The 17764-nt window shown below is 49.1% G+C and overlaps 1 protein-coding gene across 2 annotated transcripts in view; it reads right to left on the bottom strand.

Annotated features, from left to right (window-relative positions):
- SIDT1 (SID1 transmembrane family member 1) overlaps positions 1 to 17382 on the bottom strand; it is a 39638-nt gene extending 22256 nt beyond the window's left edge. For both annotated transcript variants that reach the window (XM_086631769.1, XM_086631854.1), the window contains exons 1-6: positions 17197 to 17382; positions 5565 to 5686; positions 5053 to 5223; positions 4547 to 4592; positions 1580 to 1681; positions 321 to 404 (exon numbers count right to left, since the gene is read on the bottom strand). In XM_086631769.1, the coding sequence (XP_086487895.1) occupies positions 321 to 404; positions 1580 to 1681; positions 4547 to 4592; positions 5053 to 5223; positions 5565 to 5686; positions 17197 to 17382 (711 nt within the window). The remainder of the gene's footprint in view (positions 1 to 320; positions 405 to 1579; positions 1682 to 4546; positions 4593 to 5052; positions 5224 to 5564; positions 5687 to 17196) is intronic.
- Positions 17383 to 17764: the final 382 nt, after the last annotated feature.

The raw sequence follows: 17764 nt of genomic DNA, 5'->3' as shown, positions 1-17764 counted from the left end.
AGCTTTGCTCATTATAAGGCTCTACTACCACCACTTGGTGGTAGAAGAGCCAAGGTCTGAAGACACCTAGCTGCAGCTCCTCTGACCTAGAGCCTCAGCACCTGAGATGTAACACACCTATCTAAGCAAACATAACCAAGGCAAAAGGTAACAGCTCTTCTTCTACTGACATCAGCTGATCTAATAAAAACAAAGGATCACAGCCATACCAGAATCAACAAAATAAAAGCAGAGATGCACAAGACAAGTCACTAAAAAAAAAAAAAACCAAAAAAACACAAACCACCACAACACCGGGACAAAAAAAATCAGCATCTCACCTGCACTGTGATAGCTGCTTGCTTTGTCATAGACTGATAAACACCGTTGAACTCCACGTTATGGTCCAGGTCATACACTGGGCACTAAAACAGACACGAGTAAGGGTTAAACGAGGCACAAAACCCAAACTAAGTTTGTAGAGAGCCAGCAGAACAGACAGTGCAGAGAAACAGAAAAAGGCTCCACTTGGGTTGACAAAAGGAAGGAAACAACTAAGACCCATTGAGAAGTCAGAAAAGCTGCTCTGAAGATGACACCGGTTGCGGCCGGCACTCCCAGATCTCAGCACTCCCAGGAAAAGGCTGCAGTTTAATCCCAGGAGAGGATTCAGCCAGACTGCCCACCCCACCGCTTCCAGAGGGCAGTGCACACGTCAGCTGTACGCCGGCTGTGTCGCACGCTCTGCGGTCTCTGTTCTGTGCCAAGCGCCTGCCCTCGTCTTACTCTTCCCCACTACGCTTAGTACCTGACAGGTTGAAGCCCACCCGTGACAGTCTCCCCTCCTGCCTTCTACCATCCAAACACAGGGACGTGGGCAGGAGTCGATCTCACCCATTTCTCTCCTCGCCCCAGGTATTAAAGGCAATGGCCAGGACTTCAGAGGCAGCAGCCAAGGCATCTTGCACCTCCTGTAACCATCTTGCTGCTCCTATACTGCAGGTCCCTGCACCATTCAGGGAGGTGGGAAAGGAGGATAAATATGGGGCTACTTCCCAGCTGCAAACAACAGCCAGCCTCCACGGCAGGGAACAGCTGCTCTTCCCTTCCCAGGAAAGGGAATGAGTAATTGCATAGAGAGGAAATGGAATTGGAAAGAAGAGACCTTATGCCTGGAAATCAGAAGTTCCCCATGCTGCCATGAGCCAGGGGAGAGCCCAGGGAACAGCACTGTCCTCTCCCTCGGCCGCCAGCATCCCATCCATCACCACTGTGCAGAGAGGCAGACCCACGTCACACGACAGCAGGGCATTAACCTCACAAGGGGAACACAGCAAACGCCTTATGGACAGGCTGGAGAGGCGCCGCGTGTTCACCTACTGGCAACAAAAACCTGCGTACGCCCTGCTCAAACTCAGCATCTCCGTCTTTGCCTCCTCCCCACAGGATTTCCGTTCCTCTTTCAGGGGCTCCCTTCACCACCACCACAGCAGGGCGAAGCCCTGCCCAGGGCTTCTCCTTCTGCTGGGGCACAGAGTCCCTCGCAGGAGGGCACAGAGCTCCAGCAGGCAGCTCCTTACTCTTATCTGCTCAGACTTACCACAATATCCTGGACGGAGACAACCGAGCACGGGTAGACTGCATCAGACACCACTTTAATAATGACTGAATCGACATCCTGAGGAAACTTGTAGAGAAAATACTGAGGAGAGAGCAGAGTACTGAGAGTTATGGCCCAGAGATCGCCCCTGCCAGTCGCTTCAGAGCCTCCGCAAGGTACCTGCGCAGCCTGAGCTGGGCTTTGGTGTTGGCTGCGGAGGGCTTTCCCAAAAATTCAGATTTCAAATGAGGACCTTACATTACAGAAGAGCAGATTAAATACCTACAGACAGCCCTCCCCCTTGCACAGGCATGCTGTTGGACACAGACATCTTCAACACGCAAGATACAGCATAGCTTCTGCTCCCCTTAAGCTTCTTTCCACCTGATCAAGCTAAAGTGACTTCATTTTATACCCTGCTCCATTTTATGTTGCTATGAGCAATTTCCAGACGTTTCCATACTGCTGGCTGTACTTTACATACGGCACATATCACGGAGTTTATCTCAGACAGGTTGCCTCAAAGACAGACTGTGGAAAGCGTTAGGTCAAACGGTTGAAACTCTGTCAAGAGTTTCATTGATAAATGCCTGATATCAGTTGCAGGATTTAGGTTTTCTGGGTTTGTTTGGGTTTGAGGGCAAAGAGTAATGGAGGTTTTCGCTTCTCACTTCAGCTTTGAAAATAATTCAGCTATAGCTCAGAAAAATTTTGGGAGAGACTAACATCTGCCAATATTCCTACTTTACCTCTGGGGGCAAGGAATGGTGTTTCCTGTCCTTCCATGCTTTGAGCAGGCCCACAGGACAGTCTGTCCCTTCACTGTCTCAGCAAGGGCCTTTTCAAGATTTGGGCAAAAGACGTCCCAGGCAACAGCGTTATTTGTGTACTTTTCCAGTAAAAGTGCGATGTACTCCACCAGCCAGCTGCTGCAGAAGTAGGGTTTCTGTGCCCACCCCTGCAAGCAGGTTCGTTGCACGGGCTCCCACTGTCCTGCTCCAAGTCCAGACCCTGAGAGCTCAGGCTCACAGTCAGAGCTACCGCGAGGGGCTGACGGGCACCTCACCCCACCTCAGAGGGGACACAGGCTGAGGGCTGCCACCAGCCACCTTCCTCCCTTCCTTATGGTCATCTGGCAGCACTGCTGCTGCTCTGGGGCATAGCCCATGGGGAGGGAAACTACTGAAGCTCCTGCTCCAAAACCATAACCTGAGCCATTCTCAACTGGCGAGCTCCCTTCATGCCACATGGACCTTAGTGCTGACAAGGGCCACCCGTTTCTGATTACCCTTCCCCATCCCTTTCCCAAGGACTAGGTCCCCCAAAACCAGAAAGGCAGCGATAAGTAAGAAATCAACCAGGCTTTCTCCAAGTTTTCCCGTTTCTACTAAAGCATTCATTCCCACCGCCCCCCTCCAAGCAGGGTCCCTTCACTGCTGAGGGATCGCTGGCTCCAACCGCAAGCCCTTGCAAACTGAAAACTCACCAAGCCGGTTTCTTCAGCAGAGCACGTTTTATCTCCGCCAAGAAAGGACGCCAGCGGTCTGAGCTCCTTCATTTCCCAGGCGCACCACCCTTGGAAAGCTCTAGGTCCTTGATGAAGTCACCCATGAGGACCCTTCTATAATTTTCTTTTTAAGCCACGCTTCTACCAGAGTACGGAATTAACACAAGGAGCATTGAGATCTCCAGTTGTCTCCTGCACTGACTGTGGGTGGCACGAACACATCCAGGCAACACTCCTGACCTATACGAGCGTATCTAATTTCTCCTTTTGCCCTCAAGCATGAGCTGGGTTCCGGAAAACAGCTCCTTCAGTTGTTATACTTTTCTTTTTCCAGCTTAGGGCTATTCCAACAGTCATGGAGATTTTGAATTGCTTTTTTTTTCCTCTTCCCCCTGCAGACTAGTTAATACTTCGATTTACAAAACTCTCAGCATTATACCAATTAAGAATCACTCATCTTCTACTTTCTACACCTGGCCTTTAATTAAAATGCACCAATTTCATATTATTAGTTGTGACAAATAACAAACCAAAGTCATAAAGTTAATTCCAGGCCAGATCCTAAACACTCTATATTCAAATTACACGATTAATGAGGGCTTATAAAGAGCCACCACCATTCCCTGTGCTTCCATAGTATAAAATACTGTGTGCATCTGCAAACCAGCTTAAGACATGTGGCAGCAGAAAAGATTAGCTGGGATCCCTCGTAATAGGAAACCTAAAATTCAGTGGTGTTACTAACAGCGATAGCAACAACCAAAATGGAGTACCAGACAGCCTGGGTAAATTACAAACTCTCCCAGCTCTAGGAGCTTCTGCATCACTATCGTTACTGCCAACAGTATTTTCACTCCAGAGAGGACTTTTAGTATCTGCAGGGCTCTACACAAGGCTGCTCGGCTGGATGTGCTGTGCACACGTGCTCTCTTCTGAGCTAATAACCAGACTTGTCAGGCATTTCATTTATCACCTCACAACCTGACCTGCTGCCTTGAGCAAGGAATAGCAGTTCGAGTTCTGTTGCACCTCTAGAGCTTATTTATTTACATATTTATTTTTCTCCAGTAAAGACTGCATCTTGGCTAGTCATGCTACGGCAACTGGACCAGTGCTGGCTGGAACAAGACATTGGTGCACACCATCTCACTTTCCATGAAGTGCAGCAGTCCAATGGCCTCTGGACTTCCATACATTTCTGGAATTTCCTGAACTGCAGATACCATTCATTTGCTCTGGCCATGGTTCTTGGTTCACTTAGTTGCTTTGCAAGAAGACCCAAACATGCCCTTAGAAGGGCAGAGGCACAGCTACCTCTTCAATATATCCACAAAAAAATTGAACAGTAAGGAAGTCTCCCTGCATCCTACGAGGGAAATGACCATCTCCAACAAAGGACCACATCAACCATTTGGATCTGGTAAGACATCCAAGCAATGCTACACAGGACTCCTCCTTACCTGGGGCTGGGAAGGGCTGGCAGTGAAGTTAAAGGCTTTGTTGGTCCTAGAAAAGAAATGCCAGCATGTTGAAGTCTAAAACTTTCAGAGTTGGAATACACACAGAGTACCTTCAGATTAAGCAAAAGAAAATGGGTAGTGGTTTTAAACTAACAAAGGATAGATTTAGACTAGATATAAGGAAGAATTATTTTTTTTTTTTTACAATAAGAGTATTGAAACCATGGAATAAATTGCCCAGAGAGGTGGTAGATGCCCCATCCCTGGAAACATTCAAGTTCAGGTTGGATGGGGCTCTGAGCAGTCTGATCTTGTTGACGATATCCCTGCTCATTGCAGAGGAAGTTGGACTATATGACCTTTAAAGATCGTTTCCAACCCAAACTATTCTATGAAAAAAAACAAAATCTTTTTTTTTTTTCCTGGGAAGAGCAGGCTGATGGACCAAATCCCTGTACAACAGATACATGAAGAAATCACATTTGTATTCTCACATCCCAGCTTACTCAAGTTGGAAGTGCTCAAGCCTGGTGACTAGCAGCTCATATGCAATATTAAATGGTGCCATGGAAGCGACGTCCACAAATATGATCTGGTCAGAGAGTCCTGCCTCAGGTGTTGGCTCAGAGGGACAGAGGGTCCGACTCACTTCTTGGTAATTGTAGGTCCTCTGATAGCTACGACAGCCAGGGCAAGGAGAGAAGAACAAGTTCGATCGAACAGAGAGAGAAAGAGAGAGAAAGCAGTTTAAAAGTTGTTCTGCAGTTCTGACAATGGCATAATTTGTCTCCTGTTTGCACAAGTGAAATACTAATCTGAAAGGCCAAGATCATTCGAGTCTTTTATTCAGAGCTCAAACTCCACCTCTGTTGCCTCTTGTGGTCTGCACAAGGAACCGGTTGCTTTGCACCAAGCCCTGCGGTCTATGCAAGTGGCAAGATCTGGCACTTGAGGAAGGCTGATACTGGACACAGCTGGCAGACCAGCATGTTACAAGAGAAGAGACTCCAGTACTCACAGGCCTCGAAAAATTAGTGGAACCTGCCACGACAGCACTCCCTTCTGTTGGCGAACTACAAACAGGACAGGATATTGGAGGTTCTCGGAGCTGCTGTTCACGTACACCCGCACTGCATCTACCTGTGGGAAGGGAAAGGAGAGTACAGATAGGTGTTAGTCAAAGGCAAAGAACAAGACAGCTCCAAATCTAGGTGGGAGAAGCCTGTTCCCTTCCTCAGTCTGACCTAAAGGCTGGCAATACCCACAGGGAGATCTGCAGTGTTTGTCACTGGACTGGTTATTCAGATCCAGAGGTCATTTACAGAAGTGCCTCCTTGCTGCTGCTCCAATCCAGACTCACAGCCCTGTCCCCACGTCAGAGGTGACTGTCAGACGCGACACAGTGGACAAAAAAAAGCAGCGGACGTAAGAGGAAGACAGTTCAGTGGCTTCCACCTACCCCATTGGGAGCAACCTGAATGACTTCTGTTACAAAATGGAGCAAACGCACACAAAACATAGACAGCCCTCAGTTTAGTATTTGCTTTGAGAAGCGAGCAAGCAGTTTGCACCAAATGGAAATGGAACCATTTCCATTTGAAAAGAACAAATTTCAGCTCTCTCTCCAGAGCTGCAGACATTGCTCAAGAAAACAGGGTGTGAGAAGGCATAACTCAGCAGAAGAGACAGTACGTCTCCATTAGAGGCCTTTAATTGATGAAAGCGTATCAGGTAGATAAGACATACACATTTTAAATCTGGCCAGGGACATCAAGGGCAACAAGAAAAACTTCTATAGGTCTGTCAGTGATAAAAGGAGGACTAGGGAAAACGTGAGACCTCTCTGGAAGGACGCGGGATATGGCATCCAATCATTATTAGCCAGCTGGACTGAGTTAAATAACTAATTAACTAATTAACTCAAAATACAGACCCTGCCTACAAGAGGCAGGCCATTTCCTCCTGGCTGTGGAAGATGCAACAGTGTCTTTGGTGCTGCAGCCCAGGCTGGTGAGCAACAGCGGGAGACCTGGTCACCCCAGAGATGGAGAAGGCTGAGGTACTCAACAACTTCTTGCCTGAGTCTTCACTGGCAAGTGCTCCCGCTGCGCAGCCCAAGTCACAGAAGGCAAAGGCAGGGACTGGGAAAGTGAAGAACTGCCCACTGTAGGAGATCAGGTTGGAGATCAGGTATGATTCCATCACGCTTCTTTCACTCCTCTCACCTTTCTCTCTGCACTCTCCACAGGCAAAACTGCTTCCCCAGCCACACTCAAACAGGGTGCTTCAGACAGAGAGGAACATCAGCAAGTCACAAGCAATGTTCACACAGCAGCTCAATGAGAAGATCCCAGTGTAATTTAAATTTCACCTCGATATAGTAACAATTTACTTGCAGTGAATACCTCTGCTCTTCCTATGTTTGCACAGAGCCCAGATCAATCCGGAGCATCGCGCCACCTAAGCCCATCCAAATCTTTATAACAAAAGCCCAGGAAAAAAACAGAGTGATTAAGAAGTTGGACAGATTCCAGCCCATCAGTTATTCACCCTGCCACCATCACCACAGTAACACAGGGCCTCTCCTGGGCAGATGCTGCGCTTCCAGCAGAGGGGCCAGATCCCCACCCCAGGATGCAGCTCCACTCTCCCCCCTCCCCAGGTCTCAGGGATACAGCAGCAGCTCCCAGCAGCACAAAGCTTTGGGTGATGGGCCCCCGCCTGATGTAACAGCTATTCCTCCAAAACACAGCAATAAAACAGGTGGGATTTGCCTGTTGTGGGCCAAACCTGTTCAAGGAGTTCCAAATTAACAGTCCTTCCAGATCCTCCCCACCACTTGTAAAGGAGCTCGGGGATATCAGAGCAACAAAGTTCAGCAGAATCTCAGTGCAACTACAAGAAAGCTTGGGAAAGCAGAGAAAGGATTAACACTTAACTGCAAGCAGGGCTTCTCTCATCTGCTGTCAATCACTCTGATTTTGTGCTACAGAGTGGAAGGAACTCTAATTAGTGTCTTGGAGAAAGACACTTTGCCTGGCTGGGGGAACTGTCTAGCAAAAGCATCACAAGGGACAGGGATAACAATGCATCACCTATGAACTGATGTTTGTGCTTTTTCAGGCCTCCTTCCAATTAACCTACCTTAAACTTTTAATTCATGTTTTGCTTCTAGATTCTGTCGCCTTGATATGGACAACACACACATTTTCACACAGCAGATCTAATGACCTCACCACTGAGCCAGTGCCAGTAGCACCATCTCTCCCTTTGAAAGTCAGTATTTGGTTTTTGCCTCAAGGGTATCATCTCCAGCAAAATATTTTTAGAAGAGTGGGAAAAAAGCAAGAGGAGAAGGAAAAAAAAGGTGATTTATTTAGTGCAAACATCATTCTCCATCCGCACCTTTCCAAAGACTATTTCATTTTAAGAACAAGCAGTTCTGACATGAAAACCCCTCCCTGCTACTGAACCTCTGCTCCCATTACGTACACCCCTCCCTCTCAACAAAGAAGATCCTAACTATGTTGCATGTAGAGAAAAGAGGAACTCCAGCTAAAACTCACAATTTTTATCAAAAATAATAATAATAACAATAATCCCACACTCGACTATGAGCCTCCTCTGCATCCACCCATACTCATCTAGCACTGATGAGATGAGGAGGACGTTTCCCCTGGTCAGTAAGAGGGTCAGCCAGGCTGCCACCACTGCTGCAACACCACCACTGCTGAGGGACTTCGCTCAGGTGCAGATCGTTTCCAGCACCACAGAAAACTATTTGCACCTCTGCCTTCCCCTTCCTTGTCCACACACAGATGGAGGCTGCCTATACTGGTGCTATAATGCAGTGCCAGACTTCATCTGTACCTTCCAAGCTGAAATCCTCACCTCCTGCAGATACCTGCAGTTAGGTTTGAGGTGGGACAGTCCAGGGTGGGTCTTGGGAAACACTCTCGTGTCCCAAATGCTCTCTTGAACAGCCAGGTCCTGCACGGATGTTTGTCACCAGTAACCATACTGCTGCCTTTTGCGTTGCAGGGCTGAGGCAGGGTCAGGGCTGCTTTCCAGACGTCAGCTCCTCACGTTCCTTCCCATGGCCAAGCCTTTGCCACGTGCATCCCCACTGACCAGCCAAGCTCAGGACAGTTTTGTTTCTCAGATGATCGACTTTGAGCTTTTTTCTGTATTTCGAGGTGGACAGAGAAGTTAGACAGCTGAATAAAGAGAGAGCTCTCAGCACTATGTAAAAACGTGTTAGACCTGGAAAGACAAATATTTGTACTTCACTTCCATCACCACCCTGGAGATAGGGGAGAAAATAAAAAGGAAAGAAAGAAAAGAAGTGCATCTAATTCCACTCTCTAGATGGGAAGAGGCAGGAGCCGGTCCCAAATTCACACAGCTGAGCAGGACCAACATGGCTGCAAACATTAAGCAAAATAAACCGGGCTCTTGTTGACACAAAAGAGTCCTTGGACTGATTATTAAGTCTGCATTTCCCACAGAGATTACACATCAGCTTAAGTCAGCAGGGATGCAAATTTAAGGGCAGGCAGGAGGTTGCAAGAACAGATTCTCCTGCAAGCAAAGCTTTTCAAGAGCTTTACTCTGGATTCCTTTCCACCACCTCACGCTAAGCAAAACCTTCGAATCACACCAGGGCTCCGCCACGTTCTCCGCCGCACCCACACACAAGGGACTCCTTGCAAGGCCGTTGGGAATTATCGGTCCGCGTCGCGACAGCACTGGGTCGTGTGCCTCACACGGCCCCGAGCCGAGGCGGCGGGCAGGGAGCACACCTGGCAAGCAAACACACGGGCTGCTAGTGACTACGGAAGGTCCCAGTGCAGGATACGCCTACAAAAGCCACTGAATTGCTGCTGGCTGCTGTTGCACAAGAAAGAGGCGCTTCGTTTTTACATAAAACCTGAAATTAAGTGAAGTAGGATTCGGCCAGGTGGGCTGGAGCAATTGAGGCAGCGAAGGAAGCAGATACCCGTCAGCGCTGAACTCAGCTGCTCTTCCCACCGACAACGCAACCGAGGGAAGCCAAGACCTTGAAGGAAAATCGTTATGAGACACAGTGACAGGCGTTACAGAACCTCTTTCCTGCCCTCTCGTGAGATATAAGCACCACTCCTGTCTGACAAGAGAACAAGTGGAGCTCAGAGGAGCATTCCCTTCCCTTCCAGCCCTTCTCCGTCTGACTTTGTGCCCCAACGTCAGTAAGTCTCAATCTGTCAAGCAGCCTTGGCTCACCGCTTTCTTCCAGCATTTCTGCCACGCGTATTAAATATCCAAAGCAGCATAAACTAAGTGACAGACTCTGGGTATGTCAAGCACAGCCTTAGTCACATTAACATTGTTCCAGGATTAATATTTTTCGTTTAAAAGTTCCACTTTGTGCAAATACGCTGTGTGGACTTACAGTCTGCCACGGACGTTCCCATGAGTTCACTTGTTTGCAACAGTATCTGTGCAGCATAAATAGAAGTAAGACAAATACAAAGCTTGTTAATATTTATCTTTTTCCTTTTTTGAGATGTTGTCCTCTAACCAAGGTCACTAGGGAGTCTCCAGGACAGCCAGAAAGAAAATCTAGGAGTTGCCATGCTGGATGAAGTAGGTATCTGTTTCTGACCACCCTCGGACTTCAGAAAGACATTAAAAATAAACAATAAATCCTTTTTTGAACAGCCAGTTCAGGAACAAATTACTCTCTAATAAATAGTGTCTTCCTAACCCCCAGCAGCTGGAGCTCTGGGCTAGGGCAACCCTTGAAACAAAAGAGTTTATAACCTTTCCAGATGTGTTGCCAGGGATTACTGTCACAATACAAATGCCTGCTTCTTCCCTGGCTCCCAAGTTCTTCACCTCAGTGGCACTTCGCATGTGGATTGAATTATGTATCCTACGTGTTGTCTCATTTTCTTTTCTTTTTTTTAAACCCTTGTTCGTTTGTTTCGAACCACACCGAAGCAGCTATTTCTATGCCCAAAGAAAAACACCAGCATAAAGAAAGGTCGGAAGGCTGTTTCTGAAATCGCTCGCTTATGCCAACATACTAAACTATATCCTCAAACCGAGCAGATGGCACACCCTTACAATTTACCTTTCAAAGACTGCTCTTTCATTCCCTAAATATCCCCTGAAATAGCAGATGAGGTCTGTAGAGGAAAAGCATACCTTCCTATCCAACGACTTCGGCACAAGTTATTTGAGGACACATCAGCCTCCACTGAGAATGCAAACGTTTGTGATATAAACTGCTGCACTGTTCTTGGACAGAGTTCAAAGTGAGAGACATTTTTGATGAAGTTACTCTTAATCAGAATTTTTTTTCTTTTTTAGGCTCAGCATCTTGAGAGGTGGGGAAGGGTCGGCAAAACCTGATGGGAACAACAAAACCTGATGAGCTTTTAAACAACAGGACAGTCCAACAAGAAGAGAGTGATTTTAAGGTTTAGAACGACAACCAAATTCAAAAGAGATGCTTTCGTTCCATGACAATTTATTGGGCTTGACAGCATGAGCTTATACATTAGAAATAAAAATAAAATTCTTGCCAGCAGCAAATTCACCATCTGAAGGTCTGTGGGCCACCCTGCAAGAAACCAGAGCAGACCTCTCAGGTGTTCTTCCTAAAGCCTGCAAACCGATAGCTTCCTTCAAGACGTACTCTCTTTTGCCCCTCTAGGAAAGGAAACGCACGAAGAACAAAATCCCAGAAAGCCAAAGAACGATCTAAGTTTGAAGGGATCTCAGGTGGACACGCGATCCCATCCCCAGCTCAAAGCCAAGCCACCTCCCACACCGTTCTTTCACTTTGGATATCCCATTTTTGCCAGAGACAAAGCCTTCGAGACTGTTTTCTGCTGCAGAAAACAGCAGCCAAGTGCGTGTTTCCAGCAGATCCCCACGTCATTTCTCTCACAGTTTCCTTCTGCTTCCTCCTGTAAGCAAGAGCTTTTGGCGCGACTCCGGGCAGGGTAAGGAGCGGCCAAGAGACCCCGCTGAGAAGCAGCGAGAGCGTTCCGCATGCTGTGTGCTCTACATTGCCTACCCTGTCATCTCCTGGGGTTGACTGTTTTCTTTAAAGAAAAAGACAAATTATATATACAAAAGTTATTCCAAAGGGATTCTGCTGAACCTTGCTAGGCTTCAGACACGAGCATTCAGACGCTAAAACTTGCTTTGATTTTTCTGGATTTGACATTGTGCCTACATTTCTGCCTCATAAGGAATTTAATATTAGGCTCCAGAAATGGTGTGCTGAGGCCCTTCCAGTGTCCTGTGGTGAACAGACTAGAGCCAGCAACCAAAAAGCAACAGTCTTCAGGCCCTGGAGATCCTGCAATAACAGGAGCTTTTCTGACCTTAGGAGATCTCCTCGCTCAAACATTTGTAGCGTTCTCAATTTATGTGTTTTTTTAACGGCATCTTTGTGGCTAAAACTGTGGGCTTCCACTCAGCATCAAGGAAAGACAGAACCTCACCTGTTCCCCTCATTATAGCTCAGGCTCAGCCGTCTCCAAACAGGAGACCAAAGTTTTACTGCATGCATGGTGTAGCTGTGGGCTGAAACTTGGGCTGCAGCCAAGACTAACATTATGGAGAAGACACGCAGGAGAGCAAGGGAATACTTTCAGGGGATTTAGTTGCAGCCTGAAGAGTCCTACACATGAAGCCCAAAACCAGCTCAGAAGCAAGAGGTGAAAAAATTGCTCCTGCAGTTGTTGTAACTGACATGGGTGCTGCTGGAGTGGGACCTACATTGGCACGTGAAACAGCAAAGAACAGCAAACACAGATTTGATCACTGCCACTCATTAAACCACGTTGCCCCACGTAGCAGATCAGGGAGTTTCCCCGCAGCTACAACAGATGGCTTTGGTCTGAGCAAGTGACTCATCGCACAATCCCAGAGGAATGTAGGGGTGAACTCCTGTTCTGGCTCCTTGCCTAAAGCAAAGCAAGTGCAGCTGCCACCCACACCTAGGCTGTAAGAGACCCAGTCACCAGGGGACAAGAGGAACCCAAATACATCCATGCTCTTTGGGCTGGAAAAGGCACTTGGTCTCTACTACAGGGTCACAAAGTTTAAGGCATCTAATTGAAAGACTTCCATTCTTCTTGCTAGCATCAATTCCCCTCTTCCCTTAGGTCAGCCAACTTCTTCCCACCTGCAGCCATGAAAGAAGGAAGGGGAATGATGTTAGCAAGCCTGCACGGGGGTACACAGCCCCTCCACTCATTCCCTGAAGGAAATTTTTTACTTATCACCCACCCCTCAGATAGATTCCATGTTGGAAACAGTCACTCCAGGCCTACACATCCTCACATGGCACAACTGTTCAGCAGAGAAGCCACAGCTTAATCTACTGCCAAGCACAGCTTTACAGTAAGGCTGGGCCATATGGGAACAGAGATTGGGGCGCTCCGTTCCTAGTCCTGGCAAGGGAGGAGGAGGAGGAAGAAGAGGAAAATATCACCCACACTTTCTCCTAAAATAGGTGCAGCCCACTGCTTGGCTTTTGGGCTCATCACAACCAAGAAGCACTGCATGAATGCCCAAGAGCTGTGTCTTTCCATTTCCCTACAAATGGAAAGCTGAAAACTTGTTCCCCTGAGAGATACTTGGTTTTCTAAATATAGTCCACGTGTCTTCCAAATCACGCATTCAGCTGACCTGAGCTCTGATTAGGAAGAACTTTCGTTGTCTCCAACCGTCTTCTTGCTCATGATAACTCTCCTGCACCACTCAGGACCTTGTACAGGAAATACCCACAAGCACAATATTAGCGTCATTTGTGTTTTTTGCAAACTAACCATTAACAACTGCCAGAACTTACAGCGGTGAAAAGAGTCGTTCACTCTGAATTCCATCAGTATTTCTCCACACATCTTTTCTTCTTTTTGGAAGCACTTGTATCACTGCAATCATGGAACTAAGCAGGTTCTCTCACTTGTCATATAAAGCCTTCTCCACTCAGCAGTAAATCCAGCAGAAATATTTTGCAACTCTTGTTCAATCTTCTGGGTAGGAACACACTGCACAGACAGCTCCAGCAAATCAGTTCTTCCTTCCTCCCTCCCAAGTAGAGACATGTTGAATACGTGGAATTGGAGATGCTCATGAATGTGCTCATTTTTAGCCCCCCATCCTGGACGTTTCCAGTTTAAACAATCCTAGAATAAGACAATCCTGTTTGCCCAACTAATTGTTCACCAGATTTCTAATAGTGCACATCCACCTCTGCTGTTAGAGCACGGGTGCACAGTGACAGGCACAACAGCTGGGTTTATTATTGTGTTTTTTACACTCACAGTTAAACATTAAACAAGCAGTTGTGCAGAGGGGGAAATTTCAAAGTGCTGCTAGGAGGAGGAAAAGAGAACCTGAAAAGCAGTAAGAGCAGCCCATAACAAATGAAGTCTTTCCACCATGAGGAAGGAGTTTGACAGGTCCCTCTGGTCACAGGCCAACTCTAGAAGACCTTGCAGCAGAGGTGGCTGTGCTCCTGCTCAGCACAGCTTCACTTTTACAGCTCCACCTGAGGAATTAAGGCCTAAATCCTAGTTGCCAAGCACAAAAAAGCCTGACAGCTCTCCTGTCTCCAGACACAAGGTGCAGTATTTCTGTACAGCACATCGGAGGGGTTTTCCCCCTCCACACACAGAGTGAAGAGACCTGGCAATGTATACATGCCTCAGAGTTCCACCTAGGTGGCTTGGTCAGCATGTAAGAACCCTTGTTTTCATTTTACACACCCAGGAGTTGCACAGAAGGGAAGTGACTTGCCTGTCTCAAAGCAGCTCTGCTTCAGAGCCCCGAGTTGGACTTCTTTACCTTGTATGCATCTGCTGATCAGCAATCTCATAGGACTCGCTTTTCCCCCTTCCCTCATGCATGCATACCTGTATTCCAGGGAGTAAGGAAGATTATGTGGATGAAGAACATCCTTTGAAATACACACAATTCTTTTCAGAAAGCAACATCTCTAAAGTACTAGACAGGAGTGGCAGGCTTGTTCCCTCCTTTCTCTCCTCCATCATTTAAGCACGGCTTTATTCAGCTGCATTTTCATATGTGTCCTGGCAGCCACAGCACGTGAGAAGACAGAGAATTTACAGAGGGCTAATGGGTCACAAGCCAATCTTCACGCCTCATCCTTGGTTCTGAGTTGTCCCTTGCTTTGTAGGCCTGTCTTCACGGGAGAGAGCAGCAGAGAGGGGAAAACAGCAGAACTCGCAGCATCAAGAAAACAAAACCCTGTTTCAGAGCCAGGCCACTCCTCCCACTCTTTGCTTCAGAGGGAAAGCAGTTAAACTCATCCACTGCAGCCCTTCCACATGGAAAATGCTCTTTTTATTAAATTAAATTTTCTGTAACGAAGGTTAATGGTCCATGTGGTATCTGCCTCAAGGTATCCGAGGCTTCTGGATGACCTGCCATCAGCACAGAGACAGGAGGAGACCAAAAAGGACCAGGAAGAGCAGAGAGCTTGCAAGTGGCAGGCAACTGGCAGACACTGGCTGGCGCTCCACTCGCTAAGAGTTCGAGGCTAAAGACTGCACTGAAAGGCAACGACTAGTACACCGAGTTTTTGCAGGACTTGCATTCCTTCAGAAGGTCCAACAGCTACCCAGTGGACAGCATGGCCCTAAGTATCTTCACAACTCTTGCACGAGAAAAACCTGCTCACAAGAGCATGGTCCCAGATTAAAGTCAAGATTTCTAATACCAAGCTTGTAAACTTTGAGCAACCTTCATCACCAGCGAGATGCAGGACCACCAGGAAAAAACAGCTTCCAGCTCTGATCAGGCTGGCAAGAGAAGACACAGTCATATTTGCTTCTTATCAGTTCAGGGCTACAGCTGCGGAGGGGGCTGCACACACCCACAGCCAATTCATGTTCATGGCAGTGCTTGGAGAGTTCTGCACTAAAAAATATTAAGCCTCAAACCTGAAGTTTCCCGTCTTGGATATGCTCTTGACTTTTAGATATGCTCAGTATCTCTGTAAAGATTTCACTTTCCGGCGGCATACAGGAACACGAGGATAGTCCACTAAAGTTTCCACTTAAGTGCAGCAGTGGTCTGGACTGGGAATTCTCCACAGCCACGGGAATAGCCTAGTGTCTGAAGGCAGCTGTCGAGCAAGAAGATGCATTTAGATACCAGCAAAAGCCACCAAGCAGCTGCGTACTCCCTTCCTGCCTCCTCCCACTCCGCTATCGTCCTAGTTCTCCAGGAGAGAAAACTTTTTTGTGGAAGGTGTCCAGCAAAACACATGGCTCCAAAGAGTATGTCCAACAGAAGGAATTGGATTCATTTTAACCGAAGTCTGAATTTCTGCTAGCAAGTCCCAGACAACAGTTGATCTGCCAAGAGGTCCTCATCATAATACCCAATACCTGTAACTCCCGAAGAATCCTAATTTACACCACTGCCAGCTTCTTTAAGGAGGTTTATGCCCAAAGCATGCTTTTGACCTCCTGGGTTCAGTGGTGACACCAGTTCAGTAAGGCCGGGCTCAGTTGCGTCATAGCCCTGACACACAACTCCTGCCCCGTAAATACCAGGTGCACTTTATTACACAGTAGCCCACAAAATGGAAGAAAAAGAGTCTTTAAAGGTCTGGATCTGCTGGCATTTCAGAGTAAAGCAAAGCAAGGGATGACTAACACCACTGTCCCCTGCTTTCCCCCTCTCCCCTTTTTATCATGCTCTCTACCAACTCCCTTCATATTGAAGCATTAGAAATACAGTGTGGAAAAAAGTGATGTTTTCCATTTTCTCTTGTCCTATGTGACTGAGGACAGGAGGGAAGATTCATTTGCCCCATTCACCATTTTTTGGTACGCAAGAACATCTTATCCAGCAATTAATGCCCAATCCAAACAACGGGGGCAGAGTTTCCAAGGTACCACTTAGATATTGAGATAAACACAGCAAAAAAGGAGGGAGGGGGAATACCCGCCCCAGCGAGGCACACAGAAACGACAGCTTTCCTCCCCCCACCGAACAGCCACGGCTGCAGCAGCGCTGCCCTGCAGCATCCTCGCACCGCACCCCGCCGGCACGGCCCTGTCCCACCTCCCAGGGGAGCGCACCCCCATCCTGCAGAAGCGCTCAAGTGTGAAAAACGGTATTCAGAAAGGCTTATTAAGTACGACACCCCAACCTCCCCCCCCCCCTTTTTTTTTTTAGGTAGGACTATTATCCTCATCATTTCCGTCTAGACTGCAAACCCATTTTGTGCTTAGAAGCTCTGGATACCAGACCCCCGTCCGGGGGGGTGCGCCAAACCGCCCGCCCGCCCCGTGCCCTCGGGGACACCGCCGGCCGCTCGCCCCGCAGCCCCGGGCTGCGTCGGCCGCGCCGGGGAGGCCCGACGGGAAGGCGAGGGGAGCCCGCAGGTGCACCGCGGCTCTCGGCCCCGCGGCGGCGGGAGGATGCGGGCAGGACGGCGGGGGCGGCGGGAGCGCCCGGCCCGCTCCCGCGCGGCGGCGGAGCCGCAGCGGCACCGGCGCCCGCCCCCCCCCCCATCCTCCCCGGCTGCACCGGCGGAGGGAGGGCGGGCTCGGGGGGGCCGGGGGGTTTCCTCGCCGGCAGTCCGCCGGCGCTCCGGGGAACGCTCTTACCTGCCCGGGCTCGCTGCTGTAGGCGAAGGCGTAGACCCGCTCCGCGCTGATGTTCACGGTGCCCCGGTAGACGCGGCCGAAAGCGGCGGGCACGGGGCTGTCGCCGGGGCCGCCCCCCGCCGCCGCCGCCGCCCAGAGCAGGGCGCAGAGCAGAGCCGCGGGGGCCGGGGCGGCCCCCCCAGCCATGGGCTCGTCGCCACCGGCCCCGCGGGGCAGCTCCGCGCCCGCCCGCCCAATGCAGCACCCGGGCTGTCTCGCCCGCGGCGGGGCGGGCACCGAGGCGCTTGATTTGCAATTTAAATAAAGAGCTCGGCGGCACGCACCGGCGCCGGGGGGGCAGCCCCGGACACCCCCGCCTCTCGATCGGGGGGCACCGAGCAACTTTCTCCAAGGAAGGACCCTCCGCCGGCCGGCCGGCGGGCACAGAACCGGAGGGGAGGGAAGGGAGGCCGGCGGGTTGGCCGGCCGGCCCCGGGGAGGAGGGTCCCTTCCCTGTGCCTTCCCATATTCTGAGCCGCCTTTGGCAGATGGTTGTCAGGGAGCTTTTCCCTTTGGGGAGCTCTGCTGT

Source organism: Tauraco erythrolophus, chromosome 1, assembly GCF_009769465.1.
Source record: "Tauraco erythrolophus isolate bTauEry1 chromosome 1, bTauEry1.pri, whole genome shotgun sequence".
Taxonomy (NCBI): Eukaryota; Metazoa; Chordata; class Aves; order Musophagiformes; family Musophagidae; genus Tauraco; species Tauraco erythrolophus.
This window is presented reverse-complemented; position numbering and strand designations above follow the sequence as displayed.